This window comes from Eulemur rufifrons, chromosome 3 (assembly GCF_041146395.1).
Source record: "Eulemur rufifrons isolate Redbay chromosome 3, OSU_ERuf_1, whole genome shotgun sequence".
NCBI lineage: Eukaryota > Metazoa > Chordata > Mammalia > Primates > Lemuridae > Eulemur > Eulemur rufifrons.
In genome coordinates, this window is record NC_090985.1 from 5083059 (window position 1) to 5099797 (window position 16739).

The window sequence follows — 16739 nt, forward strand, 5'->3', positions numbered from 1 at the left end:
CAGATTCCCCCAGAGGGTGCGGGGGGTCATTTATGGAGCGCCCGGGCTGGGCACTGTAAAAATGCCCGTGCAACACGGCAGGAGGGCGCCTCTCCCGACGTTTACCCTCTTAAAGAGGCTCAGAGGGTGCAGTAACTGCTCGTTGGCCGAAAGCTGGCGGGAGTGGCGAGGGAGGGCAGGGGAACCGGCTAGCCGGGTGCCGGGTCCTTAGCCGAAGGCGGCGGGCTTCGGCCAGAAACCCCCGGCGGAGGCGGTGCCCACGTGCGGGCAGGGGCGCGGGTGTGCAGGTGCGTGTGCCGGGCTTCCGAGTTGGGTGTCCATGACCGACAACCTGGCGGTGAGGGTCCCTCGGGGGGCGGGGCGGCGAGCCGCGGGGGCGGGCTCAGCTCCTGGGCCAGGCTCCGCCCAGGGGCGCGGGTTTAAAAGCCGGGAAGGCGGGCTGGGGAGGCGGGAGCAGTCCGGGAGCGCGCTAGAGGAGCCGCGGCGGGGCACAGCCATGACCCGGAGGGCTGGGGGCGCTCAGCTGCTCGGCGGTCTCCTGCTCGTTGCCCTGCTCGCTGCGGGCGTCGCCCCGCTCAGCTGGGATCCCCCGGAGTCCCGGAGCCGAGCCAGCAAGATCCGAGTGCACCCGCGGGGCAACCTCTGGGCCACCGGTAAGGCTTCGGGGATGCAGGCAAGCGCCCCTCACCCTGCCCGGACCCCGTTTTCCTTCTCAACCCCCTGGCCTCTCCTCAGCCATAGACACTTAGTGTCTGAGCAGATGGGGACCCTGAGGCTCACCTAATTTAATAGATGGGAACTTGAGACCCAGACAGACAAGTCAGTGACTTGGTTAAGATCACTCAGCCAGTTTAAAGCAGAGCTGGGGCTAGATCCTACATCTGACTGCCAGCTGGTGCCCTTTCCCAGATTTTGCCGAATCTTCTAACCTCTAGTGTGTCTTCTCTGCAGCCCCACCTTCCAGGTGCCTCTTCGTTCTCCACTTCTTTCCTGCCCCTTCCCGCCCCTCTGCCAGGGAGGCAGCACAACTAGCAGGGTTTCTCCCTGATCCCGGACTATCCCACCCTCCTTCCAGCTGTGCCATCCTCTCCACCCCCTCCACTTGTTCAGGAAAAGCCGAGGTAGCAGGCTTTGCCACCACCCAGATGTCTTTGTGGCTCGCTGATGAAGAGTAGGATGAAGGTTTCATATCTACCTGCCATGAGAACTGAAATGTGGGGAGATGGGGAACTTTCCCACTGGGGTAGGATTCTTGCTCCCTGACTTCTTTGTCCCTTGGCACCTCCTTTTTAGGTCACTTCATGGGCAAGAAAAGTCTGGAACTCTCCAGCCCGTCCCCACTGGGGACAGCTCCCTACACTTCCCTGAGGGACCAGAGACTGCAGCTGAGTCATGATCTGCTCAGGATCCTCCTGCTAAAGAAAGCTCTGCGCATGAGCCTCAACGGCCTAGCACCCCACACCCAGGTGAGCCAGGCCCCCACCCCAGAACCCGGAGGGCTCAGCAAGGGCCACTCCTGGATCCAGCACGGGAGGAATTACCACCCAACATCGGGTTTAGGGTGGGAACTCCAGAAAGCCAGAGTCCCAGGCTCTCCCTATGACTCAGGGCTCAAAGGAGGAGCACTCTAGAAAGGAGGCTGACATTCCCAGTAGACCCCACGGAGCAAGAATCAGGGAAAGAAGTTCCCTCTCGCTCATCACCCTGTCTAAAGTCTCAGCCTAGGGTCATCCAGCCTCTTGCAGCAGGACCTTTCTCCTCCAGACCACACAGCCTTGTCTCACCCTGGCTGTTCCCTGCTGCATTAGTCCATCTTTACTGTGCCCTGTGTGTGCCTGTGGCCAGACTGGGACCCTGTGGCCCAGAGAGGGGAAGAGAAGTCAGTAGCTAAGACAGAGCCCGGACCTTGCTCACCTGGACCAGTGCTGTTTCCACTCTCATCTGCCTCAGTAACCAGGGGCAGGGTTATCGATTTCAGCACTCTTGACATTCTGGGCTGGGTAATTCTTTGTTGTGGGGGCTGTTCTGTGCATTGTAGGATGTTTAGCAACATCCCTGGTCTCTGCCCACTAGATGCCAATAGCACCTTCCTTCCTCCCAACCCAAGCTGTGACATGCATAAATGTCTCTACACATCACCAGATGACCCCTAGGGGAGAGGGCCCAAAACCACTTTTGGTTGTAAACCACTGACCTGTGGGATTTCAAGGCCCCAAAGCTGAAACCAAGCTTGCCTTAATGTCTAGCCTAGTTTAGTGGCAGCTCCTCCATCCCCTGCTGCTAGTGCTGTCCCCACTGCGTACCACCCTCCCTCGTACTTGTTGCCATGTGCAGAAGGCCGGATGATGTGGTAGAATGTGGGATCTGGCAACAATGTGCTGGGTTTATAACCTAGCTACTTGAGTAGCTGTGTGGCCTTAGAAATGTCACTTAACCTCTTTAAGCCTCATCTTCCTCATCCATAAAATGGAGATAATAATAGGCCATCTTCCATTAAATGACACCATTTATGTCACATGCTCAGCATGATGCCTGGTGCATAAAAAGCCCTTAGTAAATGGGAGCCCTTAGCAGTCTGTGAGCTCCCTGGCGGCACCTGTTGCTGACTCACCTTTGTCTCCCCCACTGTGCCTAGCATATAGTGTCACATTTTGAAAGAAGGGAGGGGCATTCCCCAGAGAAGCTCCAACCCCAGACCCAGCCAGCATCCCTGACTTCCTGATGCACAGAACCACCAGTCCCTGGGGACCTCAGAGGTAAGGGCTAGGAGCTTGGGCTGGCTGAGTCTGAAGGGAGATGATGTCACCTCTAGGACCTAGGTTTTGAAGGCCTGAAACATGCAGACCAACTAAGAGAATCTCAGAGGAAGCAGTACCTAGCCCTGGGGGTGGCGCTTCAGAGTGAGGTCTGGGGCAGAGCTGGGCTGGGGAAGTGAGGACACCAACCCTGGCCCAGCACCAGGCACGGCACTTGGATTGACTTCCATGGTCTTCTTTTGACTGTCATGACTACCCTGTGAGATTGGGGCTGTATTCTGAGAAAACTAGTGCCCCTGACCCCTCCCAGCCCTTCAGGATTCTAGGGGGCTTGCCTCAGCTGACAGCCTGCCCCTGCCCCCTCTGTAGATGCCTAGCACTTAGGAATAGCAGGACGCCCCCATCATGTGTCCACCCCACCCTAGGTAAATTCTTCTGTATGTTCCCCTTCAGTACAGGAGGCTGCTGATGCAAATACTGCAGGAGTGATGCCAATACTGGGGCAGCCATGACAACATTGGAAGGTGCTGAATGGGACCCTGGTGGTGGCCTCATCTGGATGTAAATCCTGAGTGCGAATCTCTGTTACTCCATTACTGTGATTCCTGGTTGGGCTGCTAGGAATATCGCTGAGGCAGACGCAAACTATGTTCCTGCTGTATGTCTTGCTTCCCTGTTGAAGTTGTGAATAAAACCCTGCTCTTTACATAAAATGTCTGGTCCTCTTCTTGCAGCCACATTTGGAAAGAATGGGAGGGAAAGAGGGCTGTAGGGCAGGGTGCTCAGTGAGATGGGGCTAGCTCCAAAAAGCCCCAAATGCTCCACGCCATGGCACCAGCCTGGCACTGCCTCTGGACTCCCTCTCATCCACTCACCCAGCAAGCAGAGTCAGTGCCTGCTGTATGCCGGTCCCGGTCCCGTGCCAGGCGCCGGGTTCTACTGTCGCCTCTGCCACCTCCTGGCCAGGCGAGTGTCTCCTGTGTGTCCTCACCAGGAAGAGGGGTTGCTTACACTACACTCCCCGGGTCTACCTACCGTCTCCATCCCACGCCAAGCACTGCGGGGAGTGCCCAGCGCAAACAGGGCAGAGAGCAGAGTTGGGATCCAGACCCCGCCGTCCACTCACTCTTCTCTCTGGCCTGGAGTACGGTTGCCCGAGTTAGCAAATAAAAATACAGGACACCCATTTAAATTCGAATTTCAGATAATAATTTTGTCGTTTAAAATGTCCTAAATATTGTATGGACATACTCATTTGAAAAAAATTATTGTTTATCTGAATTCGAACTTTACCGGGCGGTCCTGTGGCACCGACTGCCCCTCTCTGGGCTGCAAACACCCGGTCTTAAAACGGGCGACCATTTGGTCCCTCGGGCTCCGCTTGGAGCGAACATCGAAGAAGCCCTGATCGTCTGTCACTTTTCCCGGAGGTTTTTCGCAGAGAACCCAGAACCCCGGCCGGCGCGGGCGCAGCGGCGCTCACACACCGCTCTGCCCTACCCGGACACTACTCGGCCCCGCCCTCGGCGGACGCCGCGCCCACCCTCGCGAGAGGCCGGCGCCTGTCGGGAACCCGCAACGGCGGAAGTGGGGAACCGGAAGTGGCAGTTGCCATGGAGCCCGCGGAGGAGGACTGGCTGGTGGAATCCTTGCGCTTGTAAGTCGTGCGGGTTTGGGAATCAGGAGCTGGGCCTGGAGCTGGCTCCGCGGGTGGGTGGCTGCGGGCGGCGGCACGCGGGGACTCCTGGCGTGGGCTGGGCTGGCGGTGGCCGCGTGCTGGGCGGATGCGGAGGACTCCGCCTGGGCCTCGGCCCCCACGTCTGCGGGCGCAAGTTGTGTGAGGTGCTAGTAAGAGCAGCGCTTGCGAAAGATAACGTAAGTGACCAGTTATTTTGCTCTGGCTTCTGAGTTGAGCCCTGAACACAAGATTATCTGATTCCTCACATCAACCTTGGGAAATCTGGGTACCCTGGGAGCTCCACAGATGAGGACCAAGCCTCAGGGAGATTGATTACATGACTGGTCTGGTCCCAGACACACAAGGGATAAAATGGGAAACAAACTCCGTCTCACGCCTGCCTGACTCCAGAGCCTGGGCTCCTAACCACCGTACATGCGGCTGCCATGTGGGAGTTCTTCGACAGCTCTAAAGTGCTGTGCACCATGTGATTTTGTGTCCCTGTCGTGCAGGTATCAGGATTTCTATGCATTTGACCTCTCAGGAGCCACTCGAGTCCTTGAATGGATTGATGACAAAGGTGACGGGCCCTGCCTGGCCCTAAGGGAGAGGGAATTGCACTCCTCGGGGTTTCAGGGACTCGGCCTAGAGGGACCCAATCCGCTCTTCTCTGGGCTTCTTGGTCACTTGTAGCAATTTGATGCTGTGTCAGCACTCATATTCCTCTTCTTACTAAGCTCTTCCATCCCCTGCTACAAGGCTGCACACCAACGAGGAAGGAATTTATCCTTGCTTTGGGGGATTGAGTTGGATTTATAGACCCAGCCATGGCCTACAATCTTTCTAACAATTTGTCACAGCTACTTCTGCTTCTTTTTCCAGGAGTCTTTGTGGCTGGCTATGAAAGCCTGAAAAAAAATGAGATTCTTCATCTGATATTACCTCTCAGGCTTTCTGTGAAGGAAAACCAGGTAACATGAAATATAAATGCTGAGTATATGTGTCAACTTTTATTTCTGGAGCTCCTATTATCTACCAGGTGTTGTCCTGGGCACTAGAGAGAGACGCAGGGCCTGCCCTTGTAGTCTGATGGAGGGAGGCAAATGTGCACAGAGATAAATGCTGTAGAATGTCCCGTGGTTTACACAGGACTACTAGAGGAAGAGGTCAGTTTTGCTTTAACAAAAATGGATTTAGGGAGCTATTATTATAGTATATAGGGTAGTTGAAGCCCACAGAATGGTTAAGATCATCTAGTGAATGTGTACTGCACAAGGAATAAGAGGAGAATACAGCTAAGGACAGAACCTCAGGGAATACATTTTAAGGGATGGATACAGGAAGATGAACACACAAGGAATACTAAGAAGGAATGTCTTTGAAGTGGGAGGAGTCTTGGAAAAGGTCAGTGTTTCAGAAGCCAAGAGAAGGGACCATGTCAAGAAGAAAAGGGTTGGTAGTTATCTGATGTTGCCTCATTCAGATGAGGATTGAAAAGTTCATTCATTAGACTGGCAGTTAGGAAGCTCTTGGTGACCTCTGCCACAGCATTTTTGCCAGTTGGTGGTGGTCAGGGCCAAAGACTGAAAAGGAAGAGAAAGTAGAGTCAGAATATGTAGGGAGGGAAGAAGCTAGAGCAGTAACTAGTAGGAAACACAGATTTGAGGGAAGGTTTCCTAAACACAGACGCTTGAGCAGAGTTACAAGCTGCGGAGAAGTAGCCCCTGAAGAGGGAGAGGATGAAAATTCAGTAGTGAGGGAATAACACAGGGAACCTGCTTTTACTTCCAGGGAGGGAGGATGAAGATAGATCAGGAGTCCCCAGGATGGCACTTGTCATCAGAAGACAAGGGAAGGGGGAGTATATAGGCAAATAACCTTGGAGGCCCATGTGGGGGCCGCAGTTTGAGTGTTTGTTCCTGAATTTCTTAAATTCTTTAATTAAATGAGAAACAAAGTTATCTTAGGGGTGACCATGTTATGGAGTTGAGTTTAAAATAGAAGAGGCTAGACAAGGAAATAGAAAGCCCAGGGGAGGCTGGAGCCTAAGGAGTCTGTGTGGCCCAGTGTTTCTTTTTTTTTTTGAGACAGAGTCTCACTGTGGTGCCCAGCTACAGTGCCGTGGCATCAGCCTATCTCACAGCAACCTCAAACTCCTGGGCTCAAGCAATCCTGCCTCAGACTCCCGAGTAGCTGCAACTACAGGCATGTGCCACCATGCCCGGCTAATTTTTTCTATATATATTTTTAGTTGTCCATATAATTTCTTTCTATTTTTTTAGTAGAGACAGGGTCTCGCTCTTGCTCAGGCTGGTCTCGAACTCCTGAGCTCAAAGAATCCACCCGCCTCGGCCTCCCAGAGTGCTAGGATTACAGGCGTGAGCCACCGTGCCCGGCCCCCAGTGTTTGTTAAACTAGCCTGAGGACCACTTGTGTCAGAGCCATTAGGGGTGCTGCCTAAATTGCATATTCCTGGGCCCCCTCCCAGACCTACTAAATTAGAATCTCAAGAGGTAAGGCCCAGAAAAACAAGTTTGTACTTACGAAACCTAGAATCTACGAAAGCTATAGAGCAGCCTAGTCTTTGTTGCCTTGGGGGGAAATTACCTACCTAGTGCTCTTGGTCCCCCCATCTCCACCACTCAGGCTTGAGCCACGGGCTCACCCAGACTGAGCCTTGGGGAAAGACCTTATTTATCTCCCCTCTCCCCACTGGCTTTTCCTCTTTTCTCTTCGGCCTCCTCCTTTTCCCCTGCTCCAGTTCCTTACATGGAGATAGTAGAGGCTAGTGGCTAAGAGCATGGACTTTGGTCAGACAGACTTAGGTTCAGATGTACAGCTTAATACCCGTGTGACCTTAGAAAAGTGGCTTAAGCTCCCTATACTTTAGTTTTGTCACTGATAGAATAGGGGTAATTATAATACCTAGGTCAGAGTAGTGGTAAGAATTAAATGTGAATTAAATGGTGCCGGAGAGAGTGAACACTTGTTAAGTAGCAGTTGTTAGATTTTTATTGCTAGAGGAACCCACCTGGCTTCCAGTGGGAGAATGGGGGGAGAAATGGGGGTGCGTTCGTTGGCTGGTATGAAGCTGTTAAACTTCTGTGACTCCTCTAAGAAGGCTTGGAGTATAATGCTTGTACTGTAGTGAAAGGGGTTGGTGAACGGCTAGGAGAAGGGTTTTGGATGTGCAGGGGAAAAAAGGAAGCTGTATATGTAGGCAGCTGAGACCACCATTTCCAGATAGCAACATACCAAGGCCCTGCAGGGAAAAGTGTCTGTCACCAGCTGAGGGATGTCCATGGCCTCCTGCCAGGCCAGGATGTGACTCCTTACCTAGAGTTCATGTGAAATGTTCCTGTGAAGAGTAGGCTCTATTTGATTGGCCGCCCATCTTTATTTTAGGGCTTATTTCCAGAAAGAGATTTCAAAGTGCGTCACGGAGGATTTTCAGACAGGTCTGTCTTTGATCTGAAGCATGTACCAGATACCAGGTATGGTGGATTCTGTGACCCAGACCTTCCATGCAGGGTGGGATGGCTGGAAATGCCCAGGGGCATCTTGCGTGTTTGACTCGTATGAGTGCGCACACGTGCATACGCACACACAGATTTAGAATACAGAGAAACCATTGCTGTGGCTTCACAGTCCCCCACAGCCCTTTTGAATAATGTAACCAACAGTTCATTGGAGTTGCTCCAGGGAACAGCTAGAGGATAGAAGGATGCTCTTAATGTCTGCAAGAGCTGATGGTGGGTAGTTGGGTGATGATAGTTCAGTTGGGATAGGCTGAGAGTCTCCAGGTCAGAGCTATGTGCTCAGGCTCCACACTGGTACCCACTCTAGGTGACCATCGTGACATGTGGCCTGTTCCTAAAGCAGAGTGAGCCTGCTCCTCATCTGTTAAGGGTGGCTGGTCTTGATGATCCTGCAGTAAGATTTCCTGATATGGGGAGTGGAGTCTCAAGCTGAGTGGGCTAGAGGGGGGACGGGACAAGATGTCTGGACTAAGATTTTCTATCTATCCTGAACAGCTTGTTGGTGACCAGTGGCCTTCCAGGTTGTTATCTGCAGGTGTGGCAGGTCACAGAGGACAGTGGTGAGTGAATTTGATGTGGTGGGCATTGGGGTACTAGGACTGTGTGACTCACATACCCCCATCCCCTAATCTGAGCCAGTTAAGAAGTAGATTCAGAGCAAGGTGGGAATTAAAATGCAATATCTACTTTAATGTAGGCAAAGATGAATTAGCAACCATGTCATGGCATACATATAGAGCTTCCTGTTACCTACTGCAGGAATTGAGTTCGCTCGGAGAACTGCAGGCCTCTCCCATGGGCAGGGCAGAGGCAACGCTTTTGTTTGCATTTCCCTAATGAGTAATAATGTTGAGCATCTTTTCATGTGCTTGTTAACCATTGATTTGTATATTTGCTGAAATGTCCATTAAGATCTTTTGCCCATTTTTTGATTAGGTTGTTTGTCTTTATTGAGCTGTACATTCTGGGTACAAGTTCTTTATTAATATGTGTTTTGCTAATATTTTTCTCCCAGTCTGTTACTTTTCATCTTCTTAATATTGGTGTCCTTTGAAGCATAAAACTTTTAAATTTTGCTAAGGTCCAATTTATCAATTTTTCCTCTTAGGGACTGCACTTTAGGTGTCATATCTAAGACATCTTTACCTAACTCACAGATTTTCTCCAATTTTTTTTCCAAAAGTTTTACTGTTTTAGCTCCAACATTTGAGTCTATTATCCATTTTAAGTTAATTTTTGTGTCTGGTATGAGGTAAAAGTCTAATCTTTTTTGCATGTGGACATCCAGTTGTCATGGCACCATTTGTCAAAAAGCCTGTCCCTTCTCATTGGTTTGCCTTGGTGCCTTTGTTGAAAATCAGTTGACCATAAATGTAAGGACTGATTTCTGCATTCTCCTTTCTGCTCAGTTGATCCGCTTATCTGTCCTGACGCCATTGACTTGTAGTTGTTTTTTATCTTTGTCCAAAAACAGGCTGAGCGGGGCAGCAATGGTTTAAAGATGAGAGGGGGAAGAATCTTACTAACCATGTGGAGTTCCTTTGGTCCCTACAGTGCATGGGGACCAAGTGTCACATAGAATCTGTAGCCTCAGGCCTAGAGGAGCTAATGGCCCAAGGGTGCTTTCTCTGACACTCATCTGGGTGTAGACAGTCAGATAGCATCACCTTCTTCTAGATAGTAGTGCACAATATCCCAGAGCTAAGGGGAGACTGGCCAGCTATTTTCCTAGAGGCCTAAATGCATAACATTATCTTGGTGAATTTTCCAAGGTCCAGGAATGAACTCACAGCCTTGGTGTCTCAGAAACCTGATTTTGTCAACACATCTAGAACAAATTGAATCTGTTTATAGGGGCAGACACACTTACCAGACTCACAAGACAGCAGTATAAACCGGAATGCAAGTTTATTAGTTTATAATGAAAAAATAAGTATCACTAAATGTGGAATGTCCCAGGTCCTTATAACTACAGAAGAGCCAGCCTAATCAACGGCTGCGTGATAAAGGTAACCAGAACAAGAGGAATCAGGTCAGAGGTTTCCAAATTGCTTTTCTGTAAGAAATCTTAGGCACACAGCATGTGTGAAGACATTGCTGCCTGCGCCCCTGGGGCTGGGCCTGAGGCCTCTTCTCTCAGCTCTGGGTTGGATGAATACAGTGTCTGAGGGTCTCAGCTGAATGTCACTTGCTGCTTCCACTTAGAACTTAAATATTCAGCGTGGGGGCCGAGCACGGTGGCTCATGCCTGTAATCTTAGCACTCAGGGAGGCTGAGGCAGGAGGATTGCTTGAGGTCAGGGGTTCAAGACCAGCCTCAGCAAGAGCAAGACCCCAGCTCTGCTAAAAATAGAAAGAAATTAGCCAGACAACTAAGAACAGAAAAAATAAGCTGGGCATGGTGGTGTACACCTATAGTCCCAGCTACTCAGGAGGCTGAGGCAGGAAGATTGCCTGAGCCCAGGAGTTTAAGGTTCCTGGGAGCTAGGCTGACACCACTGCACTCTAGCCCGGGCAACAGAGGGAGACTGTCTCTGTCTCAAAAAAGAAAATCAGCCTGTTGGTTCAGCTCCCTCTGTCCTGGACAGGCCTCCGCGTGTTCTTTGCCTCTGTGGCTGAACAGCCCCCTCTCACGGACACCACTTCCCTTTAGACATGTTATGGCGTTTGCTCAGTATTGCCGGTCTGGAAGCCTTTCAGGCTCCTTAAGTTACCTTTGCCCGCCTCTGCTCTGACCCAGTCTGTGTTTGTCTGATTTTTAGAGACAACCTTCTTTCTTTTACTTCCAAGCTCATGGGATGCCTTGCTGTGCTTTTGCTTTGATTTTGAAGTAATTTGGGGTTGGTTTTTTAGATTTGGTATGGATTTCATAGGGGAGGACATTTTATCACTGACTAGAGAAGAGGAGACCTGATTTCTTTCCTGCTGTAATTATAGCAGGCCCTCAAGCCTTTGTTTTCCACTGAATCTTTGAAATAGGTCTTTTTCTTCCTCTCATCAGGGGACAGATCACATCTGACTGCCATCCCCTGGCTCGGAGCAGCAGGCCCTGGGAGACTCTGTTCCAGGCTCCCCAGCGTCTGTGGAAAGGGGAGAGTGAGCCGCTCGAGTGTAGCCCCACGAGAGTCAGGCAAGCTCTGCTGGGCGGGCTTGAATCACAGCCTCATTGGCCCTCCCTGGGGACAGACTGGTCCTGAGGGTCAGGTGTTGTGTCTGCTCCAAACCTCTGCACTCCTGTGGTGGGAGCAGGTAGGTTCAGCAAGTCTGGACTGAGTTCACCAAGAGGCCTGTGGGCTTTGGGAATAGTACCCAAGGGGCTGTGTTCTAACCCAGCAAGACCTGTCTCTCTGTGAACTCCTTGTGTGGGATCCATGTCAGAGGAACTTGCTGCCACACACTTGCTTGACGAGCCATTCGTGTGTCGTGTCCTTTCCTCATCTATTCCTTCCTCATCTGACTTACACCTGTCCTTTAGAATGGAAAATATATGCAGATCTCCATTTTCTTCAGAGAATGTAGAAACCAACTAATGAGTCCCCTCTTGAAGCAAGAAAATGTAAAATAGAAAATATGAATTTCCCTTTAATTAGTTTGTACAGCAAACAGCTTGCTCTGAACTGTTACGGATGGTGTCTATTAAGAGAAGTCTCAAATTAGAATATAGAGAACCTGCCTGCTAACCAGGGGCTGAGACAAACAAAACTCAAATTCAACTCAAGGCCAAGTTTGTCATTGTTCCATTCGGTGTAAAAAAAAGATGTGGACTTTTTGTTGTCCAATTTATATTTTAAGACTACAACATCTGCAATGTAACCTTTACTTGCTAGGCTTCAGCAAATTGCTTGAGGTCATGGAACACGTTTTTGAAGAAATAATATTAGTTCATGAACTCTGTACCTGTTATTTTTCACTGAAGGTTTAAATGACATTAACAGGGTGTTCATTCTTTTCTTCTATTTGTTCTCCACAAAACTATAAAAAGACCACTTTGAAGGGTTTGAGATGACTGCTATGATTCATTATTTCCCATTTGCAAAATCAGTTCGTAAGATAAATTATAAAGAAATTAAAGTGCTTCTGACAGTTTCAAAAATGTCAACATAACTCAGAGTGTTTATGTCTCAACATCCTCTCTTGCCAACTGGCAACTCCCTTTCTTCCTTGGCCTTCTAAATGTACAGGGGAAGACAGCTGGCTGGCCTCCACTGTGCAAGGTTTTAAACTTGCATTAACATTCTGGATTTTAGCCTCTTTCCCTTTTCCCTCAGATGTCATTAAAGCTGTCAGTACCATTGCTGTACACGAGAAAGAGAAGAGTCTCTGGCCTAGAGTGGCCATCTTCTCCTCAGTGGCACCTGGAGTCCTCCACGGGGTGAGGCTCAGCAGTCTGCAGGTTGTGGATCTGGAATCCCAAAAGCCCACATACACCTCAGGTACAGCAGTTTACCCCATGCCGGCGCCTCCCAGCCCAACTCAGCCACGCTAATGATAGTTCAACCCCCTGGGCCAGATGTTGGGGAAACACGATGAATAAGAGGCAAACCCTGGCCTCAAAGAGCTCCTGGGCTGGGGTGGGGAGAGGCAGTCCCAGGGACCAGCACCTGCCCAGCTGAGTGTACGATGGCACGATGAGCGGGAGGTGAGATAGCATTCATTCTGCTTGGGACTGGTGGGAAGGGCCTTGTGACCAGTCAGCCCTGCCAAGTTGCCAGACCCATCTGACTCCGGCAGCTTTTGTCCTTTGCCCTTGGTCTTCTAGGTGTCAGTGACGGTGAAGAACTGAGTAGCCTGCAGGTCCTAGATGCAGACACCTTTGCCTTCTGCTGCACCTCAGGCCGGCTGGGGCTTGTGGACACCCGCCAGAAGTGGGCACCACTGGAGTCTCGCAGCCCCGGCCCTGAGTCCGGCGCACAGAGATGGTGTGCAGAAGTTGGCGGCAGGGGCCAGGGCCCTGGGCCCCGCATTGCCAGCCTTGGCTCGGATGGGCAGCTCCGTCTCCTGGACCCCCGGGATCTCTGCCACCCTGTGTGCTCAGTCCGGTGCCCAGTGTCCACACCGAGCCCCAACCCAGAGCTGCTGCGAGTAACTTGGGCCCCAGGCCTGGACAATTGTTTGGCCATTTCAGGTACTGCTGAGCAGGATTTTAGGTCTGTTATTTGATCTCTCTCTTCCAGGGGACTCTGGGGTGTTCAGGAAGGAGCCTGTAGCCCCATAATAAATCTGGCTTCAGAAGTTAAAGCTGCCCCCAGAGAAGTTAACTCTCCAGGTGCTTCAGTGACAGGCCCTTCCCCACCCTGGCTACTCAGCGTCCACACACTGGCAGGGGCCTCTTCCAGCCTGCAGGGATTCAGGTCTGAGGTCAGTTGAGAGGCCTGCAGATAGTGAGATGCTGAGACAGCAATGGGGCTGAACCAGAAAGAAGAGGTGACAGGATCTCAGGAGTGCTTCTCAGCCTACTCACTTTTCAAACTGTAGCAAGCCAGCTGGGTCAGCAGGCTCCTGCATCTGGTCTGGTGGTCCCTAGTTGCATGGGGGTACTTAATGAGGGCATCTGATAAGCCATTGGGGAGGGTGCATCGAGAGGAGGAGGGGTTGGAGAATTCAGAGAGCAGGAAAGGAGGATTGGAAGTAGCAGAAAAAGCGGAAGAAAAGAGCCAAGCTCGGGGAGAGGGATTGGCTCTTTAGTAACAGGAAGACAGCAGGATGGGGTGGGTGTGCGAGTAGCTAGATTGTGTAGGGACATGAGCCCCTCTGAAAGCTTCTGTTTCCCCCATCAAGTAGAGGACAAGACGATGAGAGGGCCTAGAGATGCAGGGACTAGAATTTGAGGCAAGTTGAAAAGGCTTGAAAAAGTTTCTTAAGCCTCAATTTCCTGGGGGAAAATAACAGTACCTACTTGACACAGTTGTGAGGATTAAAAGGTATAATCCATGTCAGGATTAGCCTTGGGCCTGGCACATACTAGGTGTACAACAGATGCTCGTGGTTACATGCCACAGGGAGGGTCAGCTGCCAACGTTGAGAGCAGATGTTTCATGCCCTCCAGTTGGCCTTTAAGTATCTTGATTCCTTGTCCTCTATCCTATTGTGGTACCATAACGCAAATTATAAAAAGTATTTTAGGGCTGGTCGCAGTGGCTCACATCTGTCATGCTAGCACTTTGGCAGGCCAACGTCGGAGGATCACTTGAGCCCAGGAGCGTGAGACCAGCCTGGGCAATAATGAGACCTCAGCTCTACAAATAATAGAAAAATTAACCAGGCATCGTGGTGCACGCCTATAGCCCCAGCTACCCAGGAGGCTGAGCAGGAAAATCACGTGAGCCCAGGAGTTTGAGGTTGCAGTGAGCTGTGATGACACCACTGCACTCTAACCTGGGCAACAGAACAAGACCCTGTCTCAAAAAAAAAAAAAAAAGGTATTTTAGGAATTCAGTGTCAGTCCTCTCTTGTCTGTGTTCTTCCTCAGGTTTTGATGGGACAGTCCAGGTTTATGATGTCTCTTCTTGGGATGGAATGGGGAACCGAATAGAACCTCTCTTCACTCACAGAGGTCACATCTTCCTAGATGGAAACAGCGTGGACACTGCCCCATTGGTCACCACCCACACCTGGCACCCCTGCAAACCAAGGACTCTGTTATCAGCAGCAAGCGATGCCTCCCTTCACGTGTGGGACTGGGTGGACCTTAGTGCCTCCCACTGAAACCAGCAGCATCTTTCTGTCCAGGCCTCTAGGAAGAGGAGTAGCTGCTGTGGTAGCAAGGGACCTGATGTAGGACTCAAGTGACCACAGGTCCCTGTTATCAGCTATGTGGCTGTGTGGCCTTAGGCAGGTCAACCAGGCTCTCTTAGCCCCAGTTTCCTTATTTGTAAAATGAGGATAGTGACAACTACCTCTCAGGGTTGTTGGGAAGGTCAGAAGTAATATGCCGCACGATAAATTATTTGATCTGGGAGCCCCATTTCCCCCAAGTGTAAAATGGCAGCGTTTTGTCTCTGTATTCTTCACCCTGTACCCTAGTGAGAAGCAGAAGAGCTAATGAAAGCCAATATGTTTTGTGAACTTTTTTACAGAATAAAAAAATGTACAGGAGGCCGGATGTAGTGGCTGACACCTGTAATCCTAGCACTCTGGGAGGCTGAGGCGGGAGGATCCCTTGAGCTTAAGAGTTCGAGACCAGCCTGAGCAAGAGTGAGATCCTGTCTCTACTAAAAATAGAAAAAATTAACCAGGCAACTAAAAATAGAAACAAAAAATTAGCCGGGCGTGGTAGCAAGCACCTGTAGTCCCAGCTATTTGGGAGGCTGAGGCAGGAGGATTGCCTGAGCCCAGGAGTGTGAGATTGTAGTGAGCTGTAATCACGCCATTGCACTCTATCCTGGATAACAGAGCGAGACCCTGTCTAAATAAATAAATAATAAATAAATAAACAAATAATCTCACTGTAGCCTTTATTAAAGATTTTCAGCAATTTTGCTTTCGAAATGATTTGATTAGTGGTCACAATTTGGCCTTTGATTTGTTTAAAAATATCTCTATTGAGATAGAATTCACATACTGTACAGTTCACCTATCTAAAGTATACAGTTCAATGGTTTTTGGTATATTACATTAATTTTTAAAAATCATAAAATATATGTAGCAAAACTTAACCATTTTAATCCATTTTTAAGTGTGCAATCCAGTGACGTTAATTACATTCACAAAGTTGTACAACCATCACCACCATCTATTTCTAAAACTTTTTATCACCCCAAACAGAAACTCTAACCATTATGGGCTCTAATATCTTGGCTATCAATTGGGTATGCTTGGTGTATTCCTTAGCTAGGGCTGACATAACAAAATGCCACAGACTGGGTAGCTGAAACAAATGAATTTATTTCTCATAGTTTTGAAGGCTGGGAAGGTAGGTTCCATTCTGAGGCTTCTCTTGGTTTGTAAGTGCCACCATCTTGCTCTGTGCTTACATGACCTCTTCTCTGTATCTGCTGCGGGTGGTGGATGGGGATCAAGACCTCTTGCTCTTATTATAAAGCCACCAATCCCGTCAGATTAGAGGCCCACCCTTATGACTTCATTTAACTTTACCTCCTAACGCCCTATCTCCAAATATAGTCACATTGGGGATTAAGGCTTCAACATACAAATTTTGAGGGGACACAATTCAGTCTATAGCCCTTGGGAATTATTTTGAAGTGAGGAAAACCTAACAAACTTTTAAATGAAATGAATTTTTTGATTACTTAATTTAACAATGAATTTGATAATGTTATATTTTGGAGACATCTAATTTAGATTTTCCAGTTTTAAGACATGATCATCTTTGCTATTTTCTGGAGTCTTCTCAATCATTTCTCCCTTCCTGAGAGCTGATTCTGTAGCTCTCTTCCCAACTCTGTGTTCAGTATGTCACACTGGTAGCTTGAAATCAGCCATGGTGAGAATATATACACCTCAGAAATTGGTAAGTGATACAAAGCAGGGCTTCCCCCAGCTGGATTAGCTGCATGCCTCTTACTAAGCTAAACTATTTTAGCAAATAAAAGCAGAAATGAGTAATTCAGAAAACAATAGAATCGATGCATGGATTTAAAAGCTGCTTTGTTGAAAAATATTGATAAGGTGTATATTAGTCATGTTCTGGCCAGGAAGATTGAACCCACACCAGGTAATTCGGTTGAGGGAATTTAGTTACGAGATCTCTGAAAGAGAAGGTGAGGCACTCAGAGATGAGCAACTGCAGGAAGTTGTCACAGAGGGA

The 16739-nt window shown here is 49.5% G+C and overlaps 2 protein-coding genes across 5 annotated transcripts; both read left to right on the forward strand.

Moving 5' to 3' along the window:
* The first annotated feature begins 179 nt into the window (after positions 1-179).
* NMB (neuromedin B) lies at positions 180-3445 on the forward strand. Of its 3 annotated transcripts, XM_069465687.1 has the most exons (4): positions 180-653; positions 1294-1466; positions 2636-2756; positions 3210-3255. In XM_069465687.1, exons 1-3 carry the CDS (start codon positions 320-322, stop codon positions 2720-2722), a joined length of 594 nt encoding a protein of 197 aa, XP_069321788.1. In that variant the 5' UTR covers positions 180-319; the 3' UTR covers positions 2723-2756; positions 3210-3255. The 3 variants fall into 3 exon arrangements, with proteins under 3 accessions (XP_069321788.1, XP_069321789.1, XP_069321790.1); XM_069465688.1 differs by lacking the exon at positions 2636-2756 and having other exon boundaries at positions 3210-3445; XM_069465689.1 differs by lacking the exon at positions 2636-2756 and having other exon boundaries at positions 3215-3445.
* Positions 3446-4369: 924 nt separating this feature from the next.
* Positions 4370-15365, forward strand: WDR73 (WD repeat domain 73). Of its 2 annotated transcripts, XM_069465691.1 has the most exons (8): positions 4370-4413; positions 4947-5014; positions 5317-5405; positions 7840-7928; positions 8469-8533; positions 12241-12405; positions 12732-13097; positions 14442-15365. In XM_069465691.1, exons 1-8 carry the CDS (start codon positions 4370-4372, stop codon positions 14675-14677), a joined length of 1122 nt encoding a protein of 373 aa, XP_069321792.1. In that variant the 3' UTR covers positions 14678-15365. The 2 variants fall into 2 exon arrangements, with proteins under 2 accessions (XP_069321792.1, XP_069321791.1); XM_069465690.1 differs by lacking the exon at positions 4370-4413 and having other exon boundaries at positions 4790-5014.
* Positions 15366-16739: the final 1374 nt, after the last annotated feature.